This window comes from Muscardinus avellanarius, assembly GCF_963383645.1.
Source record: "Muscardinus avellanarius genome assembly, chromosome: 8".
Taxonomy (NCBI): Eukaryota; Metazoa; Chordata; class Mammalia; order Rodentia; family Gliridae; genus Muscardinus; species Muscardinus avellanarius.
The window spans coordinates 111,052,947-111,075,208 of record NC_137794.1 but is presented as its reverse complement, the minus strand read 5'-3'; the positions used below and the strand labels follow the sequence as shown (position 1 = coordinate 111,075,208).

Sequence of the window (22,262 nt, the reverse complement as noted above, 5' to 3'; positions counted from 1 at the left end):
TGAAAAAGTGAACGAAATCCTTGAACTTAGTCATACATAGAGGATGTGGGAAGCAGGCTGTGCCCTGCTCGAGTGACGTCAGATGGAGACAGCAGTTATGCCTCACTCTGAGAGTCCATTTTGTAAAGCAGTAGCTTGCCATGAGTTACCCATGTTGTCCTGGGAGTGAGTAGAAGGACTCCAAGCCTTGCTTGGTCCAGTCCCCACCCCCACCTGTACAGCATGACCACAGACACACACTTGTACATAACTCCTCCTCCTCCTTCTCCTCCTCCTCCTCCTCCTCCTCCTCCTCCTCCTCCTCCTCCTCCTCCTCCTCCTCCTTCTTTTTGCAGTACTGGGGATGGAACCCAGGGGCATTCTACCTCCAGGTTACACCTCCAGCCCTATTTTTTTTATTCTTTATTTTGAAACAAGTTCTCACTAAGTAGCTGAGGCTGGCCACGAACCAGGATGCTCCTGTCTCAGCCTCCCAAATGCTGGGATTACAAGCGTGCGCCACCACACCCAACTCATACATAACTTCTTATGCCAAGTTTATCAAAGGAAATCAGGAGTGCCTGGACATGTGGACATCTCAAAGCATTTCGGGAACACCAGACTTGTTATTAGCCGTCTCCCCAGACGTGGCCCCTCACCTTAGGTCCATAAAGAAAGGGACATCCCCCCAGGTTGGAACCTGACCTCACCACCTGGTCAGACATCCCGAGCCTTGCCCAGGAACGTCACCGAGTGACAGACCTCCTATTCTCTGTTCCTGTGTTTCTTCTCAGCGCAGTTTCTCCTCCCTGAGGACAATGTGAGCCTGCCCACTCTGAGCTGACACCTCAAGCTGAGACTCTGAAACTGCCACCCACCCAGACCCTCTCCTTGGCACCTCTGCGGAACTGTTAAAACTCTTACCTGGCCACCTACGGTAACTCTGCATCTGTGCCTGCTCTCTGCCCTCTCCAGGCAACACCTTCTGAACCTCTGCCGACACCTTATCCATCTCTTACCTTTCCATAACCTCTACATATCGTTGTGCAAAGGGGGATTCATGGTTTAAGTATTATAAATATTAGAAATCAAGGTTGGAATAAAAGAACTCAGGATCGCTCACCTGGGATGACTGCCAGATGGCCAGTAAGTACTCAGTGAAGAGCAACCGATGGAAGTGATGTCTCTGGTTCTACTGTCATTCAGTAAACTGGCAATGTGGAAAGATGCAAACAGGTTTGGCCCTGTTTGTTTGTTTGTTTGTTTGTTTGTTTGTTTTGGTATTGGAGATAAAACCCAGGGGCACTTTACCTCCAAGCTACACCTCCAGTCCTATATTTTAGTCTTTTTCATTTTTAAACAGTGTCTCACTAAGTTACTGTGCACTTCTGGCCTCCCTCAAATCTCCAATCCTCCTGTCTCAGTCTCCCCAGTACCTTCTGAGTCTTAAATAATAACTGCTTAGAGTTATTTTACTTTGCAAAGTTTGCTGGTCATCTTGTGGTTTGTGGTTTGTATTAGGCTCACAACTTTTACAGCACAGGATCTACTCTTTTTGTGTCTTAGAGCTCCTTGGCTTGGCTTGGGGGCCAAGAATAGAAGGTTTGCTACCCAGAGAGAGGGTGCTTGGACCAAGCACAAGGGAGCTGACCTCCATCTCCTCCTCCCTGCAGATGCCTTCTTATCTTGGTGCCAGTCTAATTCTGATTTCCTGGAGGAAAGGGACTCAGCATAGAACCGTCATCTTATAGGTAAAATGGAACCAAGAAAATAAAGTGCTCATTTGCCTAAAACCTATACTCCCTCCCCCAACCCAGCCAGCACTAGGGATCAAACCCAGAACCTTTCACCTATGAGATATTTTATGGTGTCATAGGAGAAGAGATGTCTCTAGAGAAGAGACCCGAGGAGCTCCAGGAGAGAAGAAGAAGGGGAACCTAAAACTCAGAAAGGTGCAATCTCCTTTGTGAGTTGTTCTTCTTCACCTGCCCGTTAAATCATTCTATAAAGCTAGAAAACACTATGAGTAGAGGAATAAAACAATAGGTACAAGGGGCAGGGTAAAAGATTAGAAGACTGACCAGAGAGCAGAAAAGAAACCTGCCCACCTTGTGGCAGCAGGCACTGCAGCGGCACCGTCTTGCCTCACAGCACCTGACTCCAGAGACAAACAGGAAAACAGCCAAGGACCTGAAGTGAGCGGCTGCGAACCACTGGGGTTGTGAGCCACCAGTTCTTCCTGTGCAAACCCCAGCTACAACTTCTGGCACTAGCAGCCAAGCTCACCATGTCCTCCAGGGATCCAGAGCAGAGCTCAACACCAGAAAAGAAACCTGCCTGCCTCGTACCAGCGGGCACCACAGCAACACCATCTTGCCTCACTGCACCTGATTCCAGGGACAATCAGGAAAACATCCAAGGACCTGAAGTGAGCAGCTGCAAAACATTGGGATTGTAATTCATCAGTTCCTCCTGTGTGAACATCAGCTACAACTTGCAGCAGCTGCAGCTGAGTTCACCAAGCCCTCCAGAGATTCAGACCAGTGCACAACAACATCCAACACCATAAGCAAAGCCATGGTCCCTGCAAGAGAACACCCAGCGCTGCATCCCCAGGGACTCATGCAGTTGCAATAAATGTCCTGGGTCTGAGACCTGCAGTTCAACCTGGCAAAGGAGGGGGTAGAGTCTACAACTTGCAGCAGTGGTGGCTGAGCTTACCACACCCTCCAGAGATCTGGAGTGGCACTCAGTACCACTGTAAGTGAAGCCATGGTTCCCATAGGAGAACACCCAGCTCAGTGCCCTCAGAGACTCAACACAGCTGCAATAAACTACCTGGGTATGAGACTTTGCAGTTCAACCTGAAGAAGGTAGGGATGGAGTCTGCTGTTGGACATAGCAGAGGCTCAGACAGACTCATGCTCTGATCACAGGAAAGTGTTGTGGGAAACCTATACTTAACACTAGACCCAACGAGTAGGATCTCCAGGATCACCACAGACCACCCAATTGTGGCGAACAGGGAGAAGTCAGACCAGTGGAGCCCTAGCTGTGGAGAACAGAGAATCTTACATTGAGTTTGGTCTCAGAGGCAGGGAAAGACTGAGACTCCAAATCTGTGGAAAGCGTAGAGGGTGACCTGCACTTAACACTAGACCCAGACCCATTGATACTGGCCATCTGCATAGACTGAGAAAGACTCAGAGAACCAGGCTTGTAGCAGGAAAGGTGCCGATGGCACTCAGTATCTGCACAGAGAGAGACTGCAGAGGCCCTGTCTATTGAATAGTTATTTGTAGAGTTGCATTAATTTGTTGTTGGGGTTATTTTGGTGTTTTGTTCTTGTTTTGTTTTGTGTTGTGTGTGTATGTATGCCTGTTTTTTAACCCTCTTCCCAAACCCTCTGCCAAGTGTCTTCCCTTGTACATACCTACTCTCTTCTCTCTATCCCTTTTCTTTTTTTCTTTTTTCCTCTCTTCTTCTCTCTTCTTTGTCTTGTATTAAATCCACTTCATATCACTATACTAAATACTCTACAGTGGTTACTGCGATTAGTAACCACTTCTCACTTTTCAAGAGAAAGGAGTGGGTGTGCTGGGTTTCACAGTATAGGCTGGGCAGGGTTGGGCAGAGCCCTGGGCTCCGCAGAGAGGGGCCACGAGCAGGACCCTGGACGCACCATGTAGAATAATACTACGTTTTCACTGTCTCTGATCTCTATACCACCTAACCAAACTCATACTCTCATTCTGTTTGATCCTATCTGAGGCTTTACTCTATTCTTCCATTTATGACTTCACTTCCCTCCTCACTCAACCTTCACTGTTGAGCACAATACAGCTTGCCCTTGGATATACCAGCTGACACCTAGAGACAAAGAAATCTATCAAAAGCAACAAATACAAACTTCTGAAACCATGACAAGGAGGAATAACAAAAAAGCAGTGAGTTCTCAAAACCCCACAAAACAAAGCCTGACAACACAGAATCACAGATATCTCAAGAAGGTCAAATCAGGAATGTAACTGTAGAAATAATACAGGACTTCCAAAAACAATTTAGAGAGTCTGAAAGAAATAAAGGATGCAACTTCCTTCTAACTTCTCACCTCAACTGCCCCTGTCCTCTTTGTGGGGGAGCCCAGAAAGTTTGGGCTCAGCTGGCCTTCCGCAGTGCTGCACAGAAGATTATGATCTGGGGACAATGTTTATTTACATTGCAAAGGAATCTGGCAAAAGATTGAGAAATACTTCCGACATTAATTACAATAAATTATCAGATTACATGGATTAAACATCTCTTAGCGTTGGGTCAGATTACCCTCTGGTCATTCTTTTGAATATGTAAATGTCTCATAAGTGAAGGACAAGGACCTAGGATGTCATTGTGATTGAAATCGCAAGTGCTGACTCAGCTCCCTGGTCTCTCCCCCTCCCCCATGGCTCGGCCCCTTCTAGTTACTCTCTGTCCCTTCACAGGATTAATTTTAACACAACTTTGGGCTGCGCTCCCAGCTCCCATGTCAGAGCCTCAGAGCCTTATGGAAAAGTGTCAAATGACCACGGAAACTAATTGTTGTGGGGTTTTGAGAACTCACTGTAAGTGATCTATGGTCTTGACCTGGCCTTATCTGATGGTTTCCTGCAAGTAACTCCTAATAAAATTCAACATCACCCTTGGCACATGCGGCTCTCCTTGCCTCTCACCTGGAGCCTCAAGACCGGGTGTCTGGACATGGACCGTGTCCATGAGTCAAATCTAGGTGCAAGAGTTCCTAAATTCCTTAATGAGAGGCAGCCAGGACCATCTCTGGCCCCTGGAAGAGGAGGGAGGGCTGACAACCATAGTCATTTTTTAACTCGCCCACTCCCACGGCCTTCCGGTGAGTAACAGAAGACCTGACGGCAGAGACATGGCCTCAGCTCCCTGGCTCGTTCATCCTGGATTCTGGCTGCTGCTGAGGCCGTCCCTACACTACTCTGAACCCATTCACTGAGGATGTGGCCTCGGGCTTCAGCAGCCCAGACATAGCAGAGCACCTCTGAGCCTGGCAAGACGGTTGGAGGGGTCAGTGGACCTCTTCTCCACTAGTTCCAACCAGAAGTGCAAAGAAGGGAAAAACAGCCATGGGTCACTGCCTACGGACGACGCTCTCACAGTCACTGACCACTCCATGGAGGTTGAGGAGGATGGAGCAAGCTAGATTAACCTTGTGGTGTTCTAATTTGTAGATGTTTCAGCAGGCCGCCTCCTCTGCTGGGAAACATCATAAAGCCCAGACGACCCTTCTGTCTGGCCATCCTAAAGAGACATCCTTGACCACAGCCAGAAATATCTAGAACAAAACAGACAACTGCACGACAAGACCCCCACCTGCACTTGCGCTAGCGGACAGGCCAGTCTCTCCTCGCAAATGCACGAAGGGGAAGGACACTTCAGGGTTGGGAGGCAAAAATGCCAGGTCGGCATAAATACTTTGAAAAGGAAGAATTTCGAAATCTGGGGGAAATCCCAGCGAGCGGCCACAGCATGCCTCCCAAGAGCAAGCACTCATCTGCGGAGCCCAGCGGTTAGAACTTGCGGAGCACTCTGAGCTGGACCGGGGCGTTGACGGAGAGCCTGGCGCTCACTGAGCCGCCGGGTGCCCCCAAGGCGTGTGCACTCCGAGGCCAGCCCTGTGGGTGAGATATGAAAATATTAATTTCCTGGACACTTCTTGCACTAGAGAAAGATCAACAGGCTGCGATGTGTGGAGGGACTCGGATTTCTCCCTGTGGGAGACAGAGGAAGGATTGTTTGTGGTGCTGATGTGAAGCGCACTCCTAGAGGATGATGTTACTATCGGTACAACACTGCAGCCCAGGAGCCTGCCCGGGGCACTTCCGGGCAGCAGCAGGACCTTCCTCCGCTGCAGAGATGCACAGTTTGAAGTTGACTTGACCAAAGAAGTCCGACTTGAAGGCTGCTCCCTCTCTAACGTAAATTAACTCACCTTTGACTCTTGAGCGAGAGTTGTGCTCAGCTGTCCGTGGCTGCTCTCAGCAACATTTAGGCGGCGCAGTGGACACAAAAAGACCTCCGGCCTCCAGGAACCATGCCGACCGTGGATGACATTCTAGAGCATATAGGGGAATTCCACCTTTTCCAGAAACAAACCTTTTTCCTTTTATCTCTGTTCTCAGCTGCCTTCACCCCCATCTACGTGGGCATCGTGTTTCTGGGCTTCCCTGCTGACCACCGCTGCCGCAGCCCCGGGGTGGCCGAGCTGAGCCAGCGATGCGGCTGGAGCCTGGCAGAGGAGCTGAACTACACAGTGCCCGGCCAGGGGGCGGCGGGGGAGGACTTCCTCCGCCAGTGCATGCAGTACGAGGTGGACTGGAACCAGAGCGCCCTCGCCTGTGTGGACCCCCTGGCCAGCCTGGCTGCCAACAGGAGCGGCCTGCCGCTGCGCCCCTGCCAGCACGGCTGGGTGTACGACACGCCCGGCTCCTCTATCGTCACGGAGGTAAGTGAGCTCGCGACTCAGAACGTGAACAGCAAATCTTAACTTTTCTAGAGGAGCATCCAGAAAAGACCTGCTTCTGACAGCTGTGCCCAGCATGCTCTTTGAACTCGGGCATCTCAAACGATCCTCGTGTCTCGGGTGAAAACATGCGGCTCCTCTTTTGTCTGGAGTGGGAGTGGGGAAGTGAAAACTTCCTCAAATACAGACAATAATGATTTAGCTTCTGCAAGTCTCAGCAGTAAGAAACAAGCACCAATACATCAGAGCGGTGCAGGAAAGGGGATCTCCTCAAGCTTCCTCTCTTTCGGGAAGTCCACCGCTCCCTCTCCTCGGCCACCTTCTGAGGGATACCTGAAAGCACGGCGTCTTCATGGCACCATGACTAAGAGTGCAATAGGTGTGCTTTTATCCTTCCTTCCTTCCTTCCTTGTTTCCTTCCTTCCTTCCTTCCTTCCTTCCTTCTGCTCTTTTAATTTTAATTTTTACTTTTTGGCTGTGGGGATTGAACACAGGTGTATTCTACCTCCCAGATATAGTCTCAGCCCTTTTTATTTTTTATTTTGAAACAAGATCTTAATAGGTCACTCCGTCTGTCCTCCAACCTGTAATCCTCCTGTCTCGGCCTCCTAGTACTAGGATTGCAGGTGTATACCACTATGCCTGGCTGCTTTTTTTTTTTTTTTTTTTGGTGGCTATTTTTTCTCTTTAATTTTTTTCAAAGTGCCCACACAAAACCATTTCCGCTGGAGATCATGCTATGGCACAATTATTTGTATTTAAAAGCACAATCATGCTGGGCGTGGTGGTGCACACTTGTAATCCCAGTATTCGGGAGCCTTAGACTGGAGGATCGCGGTTCACAGACAGCCTCAGCTACTTAGTGAGGTCCTGTGCAACTTAGTGAGACCCTGCCTCAAAATAAAGTATAAAAAATAGGGCAGGGGTATAGCTCAGAGGTTGAGTGCCTGAGTGCCCCTCAGTTCCATCCCCAGACTCACACACACACACACACACACACACACACACACACACAGCACAGTCATTGCAAAATCTAAATTTGAAGCCTGGTTCCAATAAGAGCAAAGAAGCCATTGCTGGGGCACTGCAGCATGGGGGAAGGAAATTACCCTGCAAGCCCAGGGAAGGCCAGCGCCCAGCCTGGTTTGCAAGGACCACACTCACAAGTAGTGTGAATGTATCCCGACGGGACGGACGTTAGATAGAGGGACCTAAGTTGAAGGAGGTGGAGTGAGACACTTCCTGCAGGTGGCAGCTGGCAGACTTCACACCATACAACTCCTACACACTCCACCGGAGGCTGATCTCATCCCCCGGGCAGTGATGAGGAGACAGGCCCGGAGCCAAGTTGTGCACGACAGCAGAGTTAGCGCTAAAACACAGACCTCTGGATTCCTGCACCCGCTCACCCCACCACCTGCCTCTTACTCCAAATGAGAGCTGTCACCGGACTCTCCAGATCCCTCTATTAACCAGACAGATAAGAGATGCCCGATGGCCTGGCTTCCCCCTGGCAGCTTATGAATCCCATCCGCACACCTGTTCACTTCTGTGTATTCAAATAAGAAAGAAAAGGGAAAACGGGTTTGCCTCTGAGTGGAGTGCTCACTTTCAGCGCGGCAGCCCCACGCCAGCATAGCCAGATGACATACCGCAGCGAGGAATGCTAAGTGGATTTGGGGGCAAATCTCCTGGTGGTGTAAAGAAAGTCAACAAGGTCAAGAAACACTTGGGCCCTTGCCATGCGGTGTGTTTAACGAGCTCCCTGGCGGCGCATCTACAGGATTCTAACGGGTTTGTTCTGTTTTCTTTCCCTCCTGCTCGGAACACGTCTCACATCTGAACAGTTTAACCTCGTGTGTGCCGACTCCTGGCTGCTGGACCTCTTTCAGTCGGCAGTGAACGTGGGGTTTTTTATCGGTGCTTTGGGTATTGGCTACCTAGCGGACAGGTAGGTGAAGCCTGTGGTGGGAATTCATATCCACAGACAGCACCCGCCCATGGATGTCACGCAGGGCACTCTCCCCAAACACACAGACGGCTCGCTCCCTCCTGCCTCTGGGTCGGTTGTGTCGACAATCTTACATTTCTTCTCTGTGCTATTTGACATCCATGACTCATGTCTGTTTTTTCAAATCTTCTGGGCTCTGAGAGGGATGTTTCAACACTGGGCAGTACCTTTTTCTTGCAAGCTATGCAGCAATTTAGGGCTGGAAGGGAGAGTAACCAATGATTTAATCCCTCTCGTGATTCTCAGTTCATCCTGTGGCCTCCGCAGTCCCCACCTGGTCATGAGCCTCAGGGCCCATGAGGTCGGTGGCACCCTCGGGGGCCTCTCCTACGCCAGGAGCCACAGCAGCAGGGCCGCTGTGCGCCTTCCTCACTTCCTGTCAGACCGCACGATTCCTTACCGTGGTCCCGGGGCCAGATGGGGCTACACCTTTGGAGCCAAGATGTGGCTCATCTCACGAAAGTGGAGTGGGATCTGTCTGCACCGAGAGAGCTGTTCACAGGTCCACCAAGTCTCTGTCCCTGGGGACGGGTAAGGGATGGCCTCTCACCGCAAAGGGCCCGCAGGGGAGTCTGGGTCTCCCTGACTCCACACGCACATGCACGACCAGTCTACCCTGTGCCTCTTACTCACCCATCATTTTGGAATCCCACGCTGTCTGTGCTGAGATTTCTTGTAGTATGCGTCTCTGCTCTGCTGATGACCAACTGGTCTTCAAAAGGGAAAAGAGTCATTTGCTTTATTCTTGATAAGCTCTTTAAATAGCGCGGCTAGCAGCCCACTGTCTAAAACCCATAATACCAAGGAGGTGCTGACTGTTCTCCAGGGCCAGGCACAGAACTCCGCATTTTGGACAGTATCATCCATTTTATTATTTTATTTTACTCGATGGTAAATGGGGTTAAATCCACAGGCATTTTAGCTCTGAGCTATACTTCCAGCCTTCTTTCTTTTGAAACAGGGTCTCACTAAATTGCCAAGGCTGGCCTCAAAAGTGCGATCCTCTTGTCTCGGTCTCCCAGGTATGGGGATTACAGGTCAGTGCTTCTGGCTACAGTATCACTCTCTTTAATCAGCACTCACCTAGGGAGATAGTGACATATAACTAGATATTATTATATGAAATATATACATACATAATATGTCTGTGTATAAAATAGGAATATAGGTTTGACTCCGAAGTAAATGATACACTGTATCCATGACCCTCCCTTGACCTCCGAACTCAATCTATGAAATAGACCAGACCTGTGAGTTTAGTGGGCAATGTTCAGGAGAGTATCTTCTCCGATTATACGATTTTTCAGGCTGGATTAAAGCTTGTAGATGCATTAAAGATGCCTTTACGAGGGCCTGGGGCCCGCGTGGCAGTGGGAAGCATGGACGCGAAGGCGCGGGTCCAAATGCCAGCTCCTCTGTGAAGAGAAGGGCTGTTCGTTCTTATTTTTATTACCCCAGAACTGAGGACAGCTGTTTGGAGACAGCCCATTCAGTCGAGACAGACGCATTGAAGAGGGAGGTCCAGGGTCCAGCCCTGCTGCCCGGGGCTGCTGGCCCACCCAGCAGCTCTTCAGTGTTTTGAGGTGCAGACTCCGACACCCAGCTCACTGGGAAGCAGGTGGACCAGAGGCATGGCCTCCCCCAGCAGGTGCAGAGATGAGTTAATCATTCCCACCCACTCGACCTGCAGGAGGCCGACTGCAGCCCTGGGACCGCGCATTCCTGGACTGCATTCCCCTCAGTGGCTTGGTCCCTTAGAGGACCTCACCCTCTGTTTCTAGGGTGGAAATCTCTGGACAGCTGAATGCCCACTGCTCCTCCCCAAAGGCGGGGTACCTGCCCCTTTTTCTTAAGCTGTCCATAGACAACCCCCACAGGTTCCACCACAACAAAATAAGCAATTTCTCTTTCGCATACTTCGTGCCTACAACTTTCAGAATTTATACAATGGGACAAGAATCTCATGGAAATCTAATTTTACCCACAGATCAAATGATCATTAAATAAGATATATTGTCATCTATGAAAATAAGTTTAAATATGCCCTAATAGCTAATTAGGGTTAAGAAAGCCAAAAGACATGATTAAAAGGATATAAGTAAAAGTATTCAAAAGAAGCTGGGCGTGGTGGCGCATGCCTGTAATCACTGTACTTGGGAGGCTGAGACAGGAGGATTGCAGGTTCTAGGCCAGCCTCAGCAAGTAGTGAGACTCTCATCAATCTAGTGAGACCCTGTTTTCTAATAGGAAATAAAATCAAGCTGGGAGTATACCTCAAAGGTAGAATGCCTCTGGTTCAATCTCCAGTACCACACACACATAAAAGAAGAATATTCAATATTCAAGAGAGAGAGAGAGAGAGAGAGAGAGAGAGAAAGTAATAAAGGAAGGAAGGAAGGAAGGGAGGGAGGGAGGAAGGAAGGAAGGAAGGAAGGAAGGAAGGAAGGAAATGAGAAGGAAGGATGCTAAAAATAAGTCTTAAGCCGGGCATGGTGGCACACGCTTGTAATCCCAGTGCTTGGGAGGCTGAGACAGGAGGATCACACAGGTTCGAAGCCAGCCTCAGATATTTAGTGAGGCTCTCAGCAACTTAATGAGAGGTAGAAGGCCCTTGGGTTCCATTCCCCATACCACCAGAAAAAAAAAAAAAGTCTTAGAGCAAGTCAGTTTTTCAAGGCTCAGCTTTGCAAAAGAATGGAAGGAATATGTTAGAGAATTTGAAAAAAAAAAATCTTTTCTAAGATGTCTAATCTATTTCTTCACCCACCCTCTCAAGGAAGCATTTTCAGTGCCACTGACATACCAAAAAGAAAATCTCTCATCAATCCTGGGACTTTTGCTCCAGTGATAAGAAATATTAAGTGAATATTCAGCAGCAGCTTCCAGATGGTCAGCAATCGACTCTCTGGGGCTGGCTACAAACATGCCCAATGCATAGGACGTCCACCGCACCACACAGGTGCAATGCATGCAGATACCCTCTAAGCAGATGGCCAAATGGAGTCAGACAATAAGGGAGCAATATGTTTTATGTGTCTATTACACTTTAAAGAAAATGTAACTTAATAAGTGTGTAAAATTTGATTTAACGGTGGCTGTGTTGAACAACCGAATCAGTTCTCAGAGGCCAGCACCCTGCGGTCTCTATGTCCTGAAGGAACCAAGCAGATGCAAAAGCAAAGTCCCAGGCGGGTGCTGTCAAGTGTGTCCAGCCATGAGGGTTCTTCCAAAACATGTTCCACCAAATACAACGTGCAAGTCATTTTAGGGAAATTATCATTGGCGTGTGTGTGTGTGTGTGTGTGTGTGTGTGTGTGTGTGTTATTTACTGAGGATTAAACCCATGAGCTTTCTACCTATGAGATACACCCCCAGCCCCTTTTTAAATTTTTTTGTTTTGAAACAGCATCTCATTAGGGTACTGAGTCTCTCTGTGTTACCGAGGCTGGTCTCAAACCTGTAATCCTCCTTTCTCAGCCTCCCAAGTACTGGGATTATCACCACACCTGGCTCTCCACAGATTTTAAAATAGATTTTATTATCTATAATTTATGGAGGAGGAAACTGAGGTGCAATGAAGTCAAAGCGTTCTTCCCCAGACGTTAATGTGCCTAGAAATCACCAGAGAATGCTAGAAATCAGGCTCTGGTCCAGTGGCCCTAGGTGGCCTGAGAATCCGCATCTTTAGCCAGCCTCTAAAAGATGCTGGCCCCTGTCTACATCCTGAGAAGCAGGCAGCTAAAAAGATTTACTTAGCTAGCAGTGCTGGGCATGACTCCTTCTCTCCTGTTTTTTGTTTTTTGTTGTTTTGTATGGGGGGTTTATGAAAACATTTAATGATTCTGTTGAAGGGGAGGTCTCAAACCACTATCTCAGATCTTCAAAATTTCTTCTAGCTATGCCTGTGTTTTAAAAGACTATATTTAGTTAATTAGGTTATGCTTAATTGGAATATATTCCCCAGTGGATTTTCTCAACACGGTGGATAGGGTTTTCTCGCTGTGAGTCTCAAATGATAAATAGTCCCTCTCCTCTTATCCTAAAGATTTTGTCCCTCTACAGATCAGCAGGGTGGTGTTTTATTGTGCTCCTGAGTTATCCATGGATGTTCGAGAATGACCACTTGACCAAGCACCGACAGAGTGTAAACTCAGTGTAAAGAAAAGGTTTAAGGGAGGAGAATATGGGAAGAAAAGCTGAAAGCTAAGTGAGATGTGATTTGAGAAGGCTTTAAAGACCAAGGAGTTATATCTTTACAGTGGAGAGCCATGGAAAATGAAGAAATAATGTGGTCCGACAGTTTGAAGAAGGGCTGATGTTTGCTACTAGTAAGATTGCTTGAACTTTAAATTTCAGAGTTAAAACATTAACCCTCTAAAATAATTATTAAGGATGTAGTGGATTATTTTCAAGTGGTTAGTTACTATTTGAAGTAGTCAGTATCTGAAGTAGTCACTAGAACATAGTTGCCCATTAACCAAGCAGCAGTTACAAAATATAATTTCTGCAGTTATGGAAAGTGCAATCCCAAAGGCAAAAAAAAATACTGATTCAGGTGGACGTGCATAAATACAAATCAGTAATAACCTGTTTTCTATTAAAAAAAAAAACTCTTTTTTGTGTGTGGTCCTGGGGATGGAACCCAAGGGTCTCTACCTCCGGGCTACACCCTTGACCTATTTTATACTTTAATTTTGAAACAGGGTCTCACTAAATTGCTGAGAGCCTCACTAAGTAGCTGAGGCTGGCTTCGAACCTGTGCGATCCTCCTGTCTCAGCCTCCCAAACACCAGAATTACAAGCGTGCGCCACCACCCCCGGCTTATGAAAAACTTAAGTAGCCACTACCAGTGAATGAAGCTGTCTTTTTTAATGCAACAAGAAGGACATGATAGAACTGTGACTGGCCCAGGTCACCACCCCCGGCTTATGAAAAACTTAAGTAGCCACTACCAGTGAATGAAGCTGTCTTTTTTAATGCAACAAGAAGGACATGATAGAACTGTGACTGGCCCAGGTCACCACCCCCGGCTTATGAAAAACTTAAGTAGCCACTACCAGTGAATGAAGCTGTCTTTTTTAATGCAACAAGAAGGACATGATAGAACTGTGACTGGCCCAGGTCACCTCCCTGAGAGCCAGCAAGTCCATTTTCTGTGCCGATGATGCAGCACCTGATGCTGAGCAACTTGACAGAGAAGCTGAGTGAGCTCACGGCTCCGGAGGTCCCGGGGCACGGCACCAGCGTCGGCTCGGCTCTGGCGAGGCCTTCAGATTAGGTGGCATCACAGTGGCGGAAGCATGTGTAAGAGGGAGCCATCGCACACAAGACAGGAAGCCCGGGCGTGAGTGATTCATGGATCGGCCCACGCGTGTAACGACGTGTGCTCTCACGAACACTGACTCAGGATTCCATGAGAACTGCCTTAATCCCTCTGCAGGTGGTGCCCCTCCGACCTTAGCCTCGTGGGTTTCACCACTCCCAACGCGTCACACTGGGGACCAGGTTTCCACACGTGAATCCTTAAAGACAACCCATCTCCAGTGCACAGCGTGAGCACTGGCAACAGAAGCTAGGAGGCCGGGAAGGCCACGGGCTTAACTTCAGCTCTATCTTCTCACTCTTTTCAGCTGGTCAAATAGGTCTTTTCTAAGTAAAGAAACTGAGTAAGTTTGGCTAGCTTGCCTGATGCTATGGTAAATGGTAAGACCATTATGAAACCCAGGTTGTCAATTCTCTTCTCTATGCTGTGCACTGGGACAACTCTCTGGGTCCTGAAACTGATGAAACCCGTCTCTCAAATAAGAAGTATGGAAACCATCTGATCTGTAACAGAGGCACGATGGAATGATAACATGCATGGCCCAAAGACAATTTCCATGAACACACAACAATCACAAAATCCCAAAGTGCCATTGAAAACAGATGGGGGTAAATACTGGACGCTGAATTTTGTTTTTCCCCAAAGCAAAAACTTTCCTGGGTGGGCTGTTGGTTGAGATTGTTAGTGTAGAGGCCCCAACTCACAGGATGACATAAGACCTAGCTAGACCCGTAGGGCATTCAGCTCTGGGTGGTCTGGAAGGTTGAACCCCTTCCCAGAACCACCCCCCACAGTGCGGGGCTGAGAAGGTGCTTCCACCCTGCGGTAGGCGGGCCTTGTTGTGGTTAAAATATATACATAGTACACTGATGAGAAATCCCAAATGGAACTGGATATCAACCCGTACCTCTGTAATTTAGACTGAACCTCTGATTTTGACTCTATTTTCACAACTTCCATACATTTTCTACAGCTTTCATGAATCAAATTTAATTCAATTCCCTCCTTTGTTTTGCTCCCTGCAGATTTGGCCGCAAGCTCTGCCTCTTGGTCACAATCCTTATCAATGCTGTATCGGGGGTTCTCGTGGCTGTCGCCCCCACCTACACGTGGACGCTGCTGTTCCGCCTGATCCAAGGGCTGGTCAGCAAATCTGGCTGGTTGATAAGCTACATTCTGAGTAAGAACGCTTGAGATGGCAGCTGTGAGCGCACAGGGCCTCAGCTGCCTATGCCAGGGGAGCCTGGGGTGGCTGGTGTATACAGACCCAGCCTCAAGACAGTGTTGAGGAACTTTTATCCTGTAGCAAAAGAATATTTTAATCATCCATCAACTCATTCTGCATTCCTCCCATAAAAGGAAAACAAAGGCAGAAACAGGGGTAAAGATCCTGCCACCCAGATTTCTATATAACCCTTTTGGAATTTATTATTTCTCTAGCCTGGAGTGTTACATAAAGAGGAAACCTGGCCTTCCAGGCCTACTCAGCTAGAAGGCTAGATGATGAGAGAAATGTTTGATGTGCAAAGGACTTCATTACTTTGCATGCATCCACTCTAGGAAGCCACAGTCATCCTCAATTTACACACAAGGAACCTGAGAATTCCAGTCCCATGGTACACCTGCTACCCTAAAAGCCATTTGTGGAATCAGGAATATAATTTACATCCTATTCATTAGTAGCCAGAGTTAGGATCAAGGCCTATGGAGTATAATTGAATTCTCATAGCCGGGCATATTTCTAGCAATATTAAAAAATCACCACCATAATTAAATCTTAGAAAATAATCTCATCATTACTTACCTTTAGACTACTTTCAGATAGCATCTCTACAAATAAAAATGGGCACTTTGAAATTAAAATAATAATAAGGCTGTCATTATACTTAGAAGCTAGAACATGTGTGCTTAGGAGGTTTCACCGGGTAAAGCCAATTTGAGAGATTCCGTGACAAGAAAACAAGGTGGTTCTTCCTACTATTCCTGCCGGGGCAGGTATCTAACGAGCGTTTGGCCAGTGAAGGAGTTAATATATACAGCTATTCAACTGATAATTTGGTTTCTAGAACACACAATCTGTAGACATATATAGGCTTTGTATAAATGCCAGTGTCAGCAAGAGTTAACCTTAGCCTCCTCCCATGAGTTTCTTCTCCAGGCTCTGACGGTCTTTGATGTACCATCTTACTCCACCTCCTTTACCCCTCTCCCTTCAACTTCATCCACGGCCCAACCACTTAGAGAGACAGATGCTGGTAGTCACTGAACATCTGAGTCATCTTGCTTATTCTGTCTTAAAACACTTTGGATAATCTGCAGTGACTGATAGAAATATTTTACGGTACATTTCTGTTTGGTTTAAAATAGTTGAGGTTGTTACCATATTTGCCAAACATGTAAGGCAAATACTGTGACTTGTGGGACATCTGGAAATTCAGCATACAAAACCGGCTCTCCCTTAGGGCCTCGTATCTGTCACGATGGAGCTGGGGACAGGCAGAGGTCACTTGTCACACTGTGTGCAGTGAGCGTGTGCGGATAGGTCGGCTCTTGGAGAGTAAGAAGCCATGATTTGTAGCATTTTCCACTTTCCAAAGTGTGAAGAGTCCCACTCTGGCTGGTTTCAAGAGACCAATAGGTTTAAACCAGTCTGTGAAATTCCTGAAAATTTACACGTAAGTTATTGTAAGCCAGCCTAACTTATTACCGCTCATGGTGGGGGTTTCCAAGCCATTTACACAAATAAGCAGGATTGCAAAGAACATGCTTAACCCCAAAAGGGAACCGGCCATGTTCAGTTGTTCATTGATACAAAAATCATCTGCAATCTGGATCCAACGTCCGGTTCCTTTATTCAGCTCTTAGGTCATCACCACCTTATTATTCTAGTTCAGATTTTTGTATGTATCTGAAATACAGTTGCAGAACGCTTTTTATCAAGTTGGCAGGACTCAGCTTTATCCAATGCGGGATTAAATGATTTCTATGAATTAGGACAACAGCAATAATTACAACAAGATCAACCCCAACGGACATTTAAGATTGTTCAGAGAGCTGTATAGGAAATCCTCGAATTTGGCCTATGGTTTTGAGGTTTGAATTCCAGTTTCCTTATAGGTTAGACAGCCTGTGATGCTGAGAGCATTCACCATTTGGATTCTCTCCACAGTTACGGAATTTGTCGGGCTGAGCTATCGGCGAACGGTGGGGATTTTGTACCAAGTGTGCTTTACCGTGGGGCTGCTGGTGTTGACGGGGGTGGCCTACGCTCTCCCGCACTGGAGATGGCTGCAGCTCGCGGTCACTCTGCCCAACTTCTGCTTCCTGCTCTATTACTGGTAAGTCCATTTGGAACCAAATGGAGATACATTTAAATAATCTATTTTGTTAAGCTTACTTCTGAATTCTAAGGCTCTCTTCACCTTCGGGGCCTGTTTTGCATGAGGCCCAATGATACATTTCAGAGACAAAACTCAGACACTCCCTCTCGGGAAATCAAATATTCTTTCACTCAGAGTAAGAATTTTGTGATCTGGCCCTTACCTTTCACATTATTTATTTGGTGTTCAGCTTTCAGCAGCTATGGTGCAGTTTGGACTGTAGTGTAGACCTCTTGAAGAGGTCACAATATTATTGTTGCTGTCCTATTCCTCCTCAGTGGAAACTTTAGGATGGAGAAGGCAGAGTATAGCACTCAGATCACTACCTCCTTATACCCGTGCCCAAGACAGACATCCCCAATCAAGCCTCAGTCATTATCCCAAATACGGCCAACGTGGCACTCCAGGCAGACCATACCAATCAATCAGTTACCAAGGCAGAGAAGATATATTTGATAACCCTACCCATGGAAACACATGGAAAATGACCCAAACTATTAGAAACTCCTAATGTGAGATTAAGATAAAGCAGGGCAATGCAGGATTATCAGACCAAATCTCTCTCCCATGCAGCGAAAACTTATTTATTTTCTCCTGGATATATCCACTTGTTTTTCTCATAGTTGTCTTATCTAAGAATTGGACATCTCAGCCCTTCCCAGAAAGCCTGTTTCTCATCCAAAACTCAGTAAACCTCTGTCTCTTAGCTCAAGATGCCATTACCGCACACCAGGGACTTTCTTCCCACGGCTGTGGGGCTGGGGAGTCCAAGCTCAAAGCTGGCAGAGTCCTGGCCGGCTCCGAGCTTGCAGACAGCTGCCTTCCCTGTGCCATCACCTCACACAGCAGAGAGTGAGCAAGACAGCCGTGGTCTCTCTCTTCCCCTTCCTCTAAGGACAGGAATCCCATTCTAGGGGCCCCACCCGCAAAGCCTCGTCTAAACCCAATTGCCTCCCAGAGGCTCACCTCCACACGGCAGGGGCTGGAGGCTGCACTTGGTGGTCTGGAGAGAGGAGGCGCCCCGGATGCCCCGGAGTGCCAGCTCCTGTGTCTGCACGCTGGTGGGGAGTCCTTCAAAAGAGTAAGGACCCAGAGGAACAGCAGGTTGGAAGGAAGAGTTATGAGCCGGGCTTTGAACATCTGAGATGCTGGAAGGATGCCACGTGCAGATATCCAGGAGCCATGAGAGGAAGGGGCTGAGGCCAGGACCCACGAAACCACCAAGCTTTGAAAGCTGAGCGAAGACAAAGGAGCTGAGACCAAAGGAGAGTGAGGTGGCGCCATCGGAGAGGGGCCGCTGATGGCACAGAGGTGGCCTTGGGAGTCACAGGCCGGGGGCTCCAGTCAGTCCACCCCAGGCCTTCACTGCTCCCTTCCCAGGCCCTGCCAGTAAACCTCTGCAAGCACCATTTATTGGCACCAACTGTTTACTTGCTGTTATGTTACTTGACTGCATGGCACACAGGCAGCTCTGTGAGGTCAGGTGGTGCTGGGGCTGTGGTCCAGCTTCCTGGCCCAGGCTGGGGTTCCCATGGGAAGAGCCAGTGGAGGACCATCTAAGCTTTGCTTGAACATGAACTTATCCTATTACTGAGCAAGCTGCTTCTCTATAGCATGAACCCGAAGCTCATTTGGGCTTGAGCCAGAATTTCTACTCCTGTGATTTTTTTTTTTTTTTTTTTTGGTGGCACTGGGGTTCCTGGAAACCCTTCTACCTCCAGGCTACACTCCCAGACACCTGTGCGATCCTCCTGTCTCTGCCTCCCAAGCACGGGGATTACAAGCATGCGCCACCACACCCGGCTACTCCGGTGATTTTTACTCAGTGTTCCTGATTCTCAAAGAAAGAAAGAGAGGAAAGAAAAGAAAAAGAAAAAAATCTTTAATTTCTATTCTGTGCTCCGGTCTTATATGGGGAAGCTCTGAGCCCATCCAGGGTTCCAACCTTAGGCTGTCAGGGTTTCTATGTTCTGGGACCTGGTTTCTGACTCCCCACCTCCTTGGCTCAGGCAACAGTTGGCTGAGCTGGCCCTCGGCTCCCCGCAGGGCAGGCAACTGGACATGCTCATGGACAGCAGGTGGCTGCAATGTGAAGGCGTGAGCTGTGGGCTGGCTCCCTGAACAGCTGCACTCCTGGTCCTGACTCCAAGTCTTAACCCAGAACTTGCCTGGACTCCTCTTCCCGGGGGGTTTCCACAGAAACATCCATCCAGGTCCTGTCCCCACCTTTCAGAGCAACCTCTCTCCCAGGGCAGTGATCTCAACCAGGGCTGGCTCCCTTTACAGCATGTGGACCAGGAGCACAGCCCTCTCAGGCTTCTTCTCGCTGCTCTCCTCCTCCCCTCCTCCTCTTCCTCTTCCTCTTCCTCCTCCCCTCCTCCCCCTCCTCCTCTTCCTCCTCCTCCTCCTCTTCCTCCTCCCCTCCTTCTCCTCTTTCTTTCTCTTTCTCTTCCTTCTCCTCTTCCTCTTCCTCCTCCTCCGCCTCCTCCTCCTCCTCTCCTCCTCCTCAATCTGCTGCTCAGAGCTCCCAGACATGTCTGCTGCATCGAGTCCTGCTCAAGAACTTACAGTGGCTCCCTGAGACCCGCGTGATCAAGCTCAAATCATGCAGCCTGGCCCTTGAGCTTGCCACCATCTGACCTCAAATGCTTATCTCATTCTTTGAAAAATTGCCTCTCTCTCTCTCTCTCTCTCTCTCTCTCTCTCTCTCTCACACACACACACACACACACACACACACACACACACACACACACACTTGCTTTCCCCATGATGGTTTTCGCACTTTCACCTTTGCTCCTTGACCCCTTCTATCAGTTCTTGGGCTTTTACAAAGCCCAGGTGCTCCTGGCAGGCCTTTCCCTCCTTGCTGCAGACTAAGCAGGATATTCAGCTGCACCTCTGCTTCTTGAGAAATCCGTGAAGAGGGAGGAGCCCAAAGGCTTCCAGACAAGGCTGGTTCCAAGTCAGCATCTGCGGGAGGGCAGACCCTCAGCCCTGTCCGACCCTCACCTCCTCTGCAGACGCAGCTGAAGCTCACTGCAGCCTCGCAGACATCCCATCATGAATCGGGGAGGGGGTGCCCAGCAACATTTTCTCTCCACTGACATTGTGCCCTAGGTGCATACCAGAGTCTCCCAGGTGGCTAATCTCCCAGAACAAACATGCGAAAGCCATGAAGATCATTAAGCACATCGCAAAGAGAAATGGAAAGCCGCTGCCGGCCTCTCTTCAGGTGAGCCAAGGCTCAGGTACCCAGTCGGCTCAGAGACAAGGGCGGGTTGGGGAGACCGTGCGCTCTAGCGATTGAAACAAGGAGCTGGGACGCGCTGCCACCTTGCATGTTGGCTGCCTATCGGGAATAGAATATTTCATGCCAAGATTGTGATTCCCTAGGAAAACACTTTAAAACAGATTCAAGCACCAAACTCAAGGGGGACCAGCAATCCCTTCAAAGTTGCATGAAGAGCTTCTCTCTGGCGCAGCTGGAGGCTGCACTGGCCACTTGGCCCTTCATCCGTTGTCCTGTTTAACTTGCATGACTAGCAGCCCGGCTCAGATTTCCAGGTTCATGAAACAGTTCTTTGAATGCTATCAGTCTCTTAAAATATTAAGCATTTAGGATGGAAATTGTTTCAAAACATTTTAAGCAATTCCTTGCCTTCTAAAACTGAACCAAGTTACTGAGGTGTCCACCTGTTCTGTGTTAGCAAGAAAAGGGCATGTGAGTGTGTGTGTGTGTGTGTGTGTGTGTGTGTGTGTGTGTGTGCACGTGTGCCAGGAGGAAACAAAACAAATTTATGAACAAGAATAACCCCCTGGCTCCACAACCACAACCCAGGGACTCACTCTTGGCCGTGTTGGATGTCCGGCTGTCTCGGGGCTGTGCACCGGTTGCCATGGGAGACACCCGACTGGCAAGGGAGGCGAGTTCTGCCCTTAGTAGATCTCATCATCTTGAACCAAACCTTTTTGCCTGACAGGACCTAGAAAAGAGAAAATAAAGTATATAAGAAAACAATGAAGAAAATGAAGTATATTAGGATATCATGTTGAAATAAGAGAAAATCATTTCTGAAGGAGAACCTATAAGAATTTGAGATTTAGCCAGGTGAGGTGGCACACGCCTGTAATCCCAATACTTGGGAGGCTGAGATTGGAGGATTGCAGGCTTGAGGCCAGCCTCAGCAATTTAGCAAGATCCTGCTTCAAGACAAAAGATAAGAGCCGGGTGAGCTGGTGCATGCTTGCAACCCCAGCATTTGGGAGGCTGAGACAGGAGGATCATGGTTTAGCTACTTAGTGAGGCCCTTTGCAACTCAGTGAGACCCTGTTTCAAAATAAAGAATAAAAAATAGGGCTGGAGGGATTGCTCAGAGGTAGAATGCCCCTGGGTTCCATCCCTAGGACCTCAAAAAAAAAGTTACTTTAAACACATGCCATGAGCTATGTAAGTTCTCCGTCCTCCAGCTCCCTCCTCTGTGAAGTGGGGTGAAAACGTAGATCCTTTGATAGATGAAGTGTGGGAAGGGCTGAGCACAGGACAGGGCACCTGACGGGTTTAAAGTGCCGTTATCCCCGTGGGGGTTGGAGGCCACCACTTCATACACAAAGCCGCCCTCGTCCTTCTCTTCTTAGAGCCTGAGAGCAGACGAGGGCGCTGGAGAGGTCAGTCCTTCCTTTCTTGACTTGGTCAGAACCCCTCAGATAAGAAAACATACCCTGATCCTGATGTACAACTGGTAAGACATTTTGTTTTTGTTGTTTTCTTTAAAACCCCTCCAGGCTTACTCCATCACTATCACCCACGTTAAGGGAGGGAGGTTGGTGTGACCTGGGCTCACGGCTGTGAGGTTTCCCCCACGACATTTCCTGACAGATGCTGAAGTCGCCTTGGCCCTCAGCGGGGGCAGAGTGGGCCTCACGTTGGCTGCACACGCCAATCACCAGGAAGGTGACAAAACGCCAAGGCAGACAGACCCTCAACTCCAGAAACCAGGTTAACTGGTCTAGGGCACTGCCCAGTGGCCAGGATTTTTTAA

The 22,262-nt window shown here is 48.4% G+C and overlaps 1 protein-coding gene across 1 annotated transcript in view; it reads left to right on the top strand.

Annotated features, from left to right (window-relative positions):
* Positions 1 to 6,076: 6,076 nt before the first annotated feature.
* Positions 6,077 to 22,262, top strand: part of SLC22A2 (solute carrier family 22 member 2) — a gene marked incomplete at both ends in the record, with an annotated part of 32,346 nt that continues 16,160 nt past the window's right edge. The window contains 6 exons of the mRNA XM_080700759.1: positions 6,077 to 6,487; positions 8,353 to 8,456; positions 14,866 to 15,020; positions 17,010 to 17,178; positions 20,341 to 20,455; positions 21,859 to 21,962. Of these exons, the coding sequence (XP_080556885.1) occupies positions 6,077 to 6,487; positions 8,353 to 8,456; positions 14,866 to 15,020; positions 17,010 to 17,178; positions 20,341 to 20,455; positions 21,859 to 21,962 (1,058 nt within the window). The remainder of the gene's footprint in view (positions 6,488 to 8,352; positions 8,457 to 14,865; positions 15,021 to 17,009; positions 17,179 to 20,340; positions 20,456 to 21,858; positions 21,963 to 22,262) is intronic.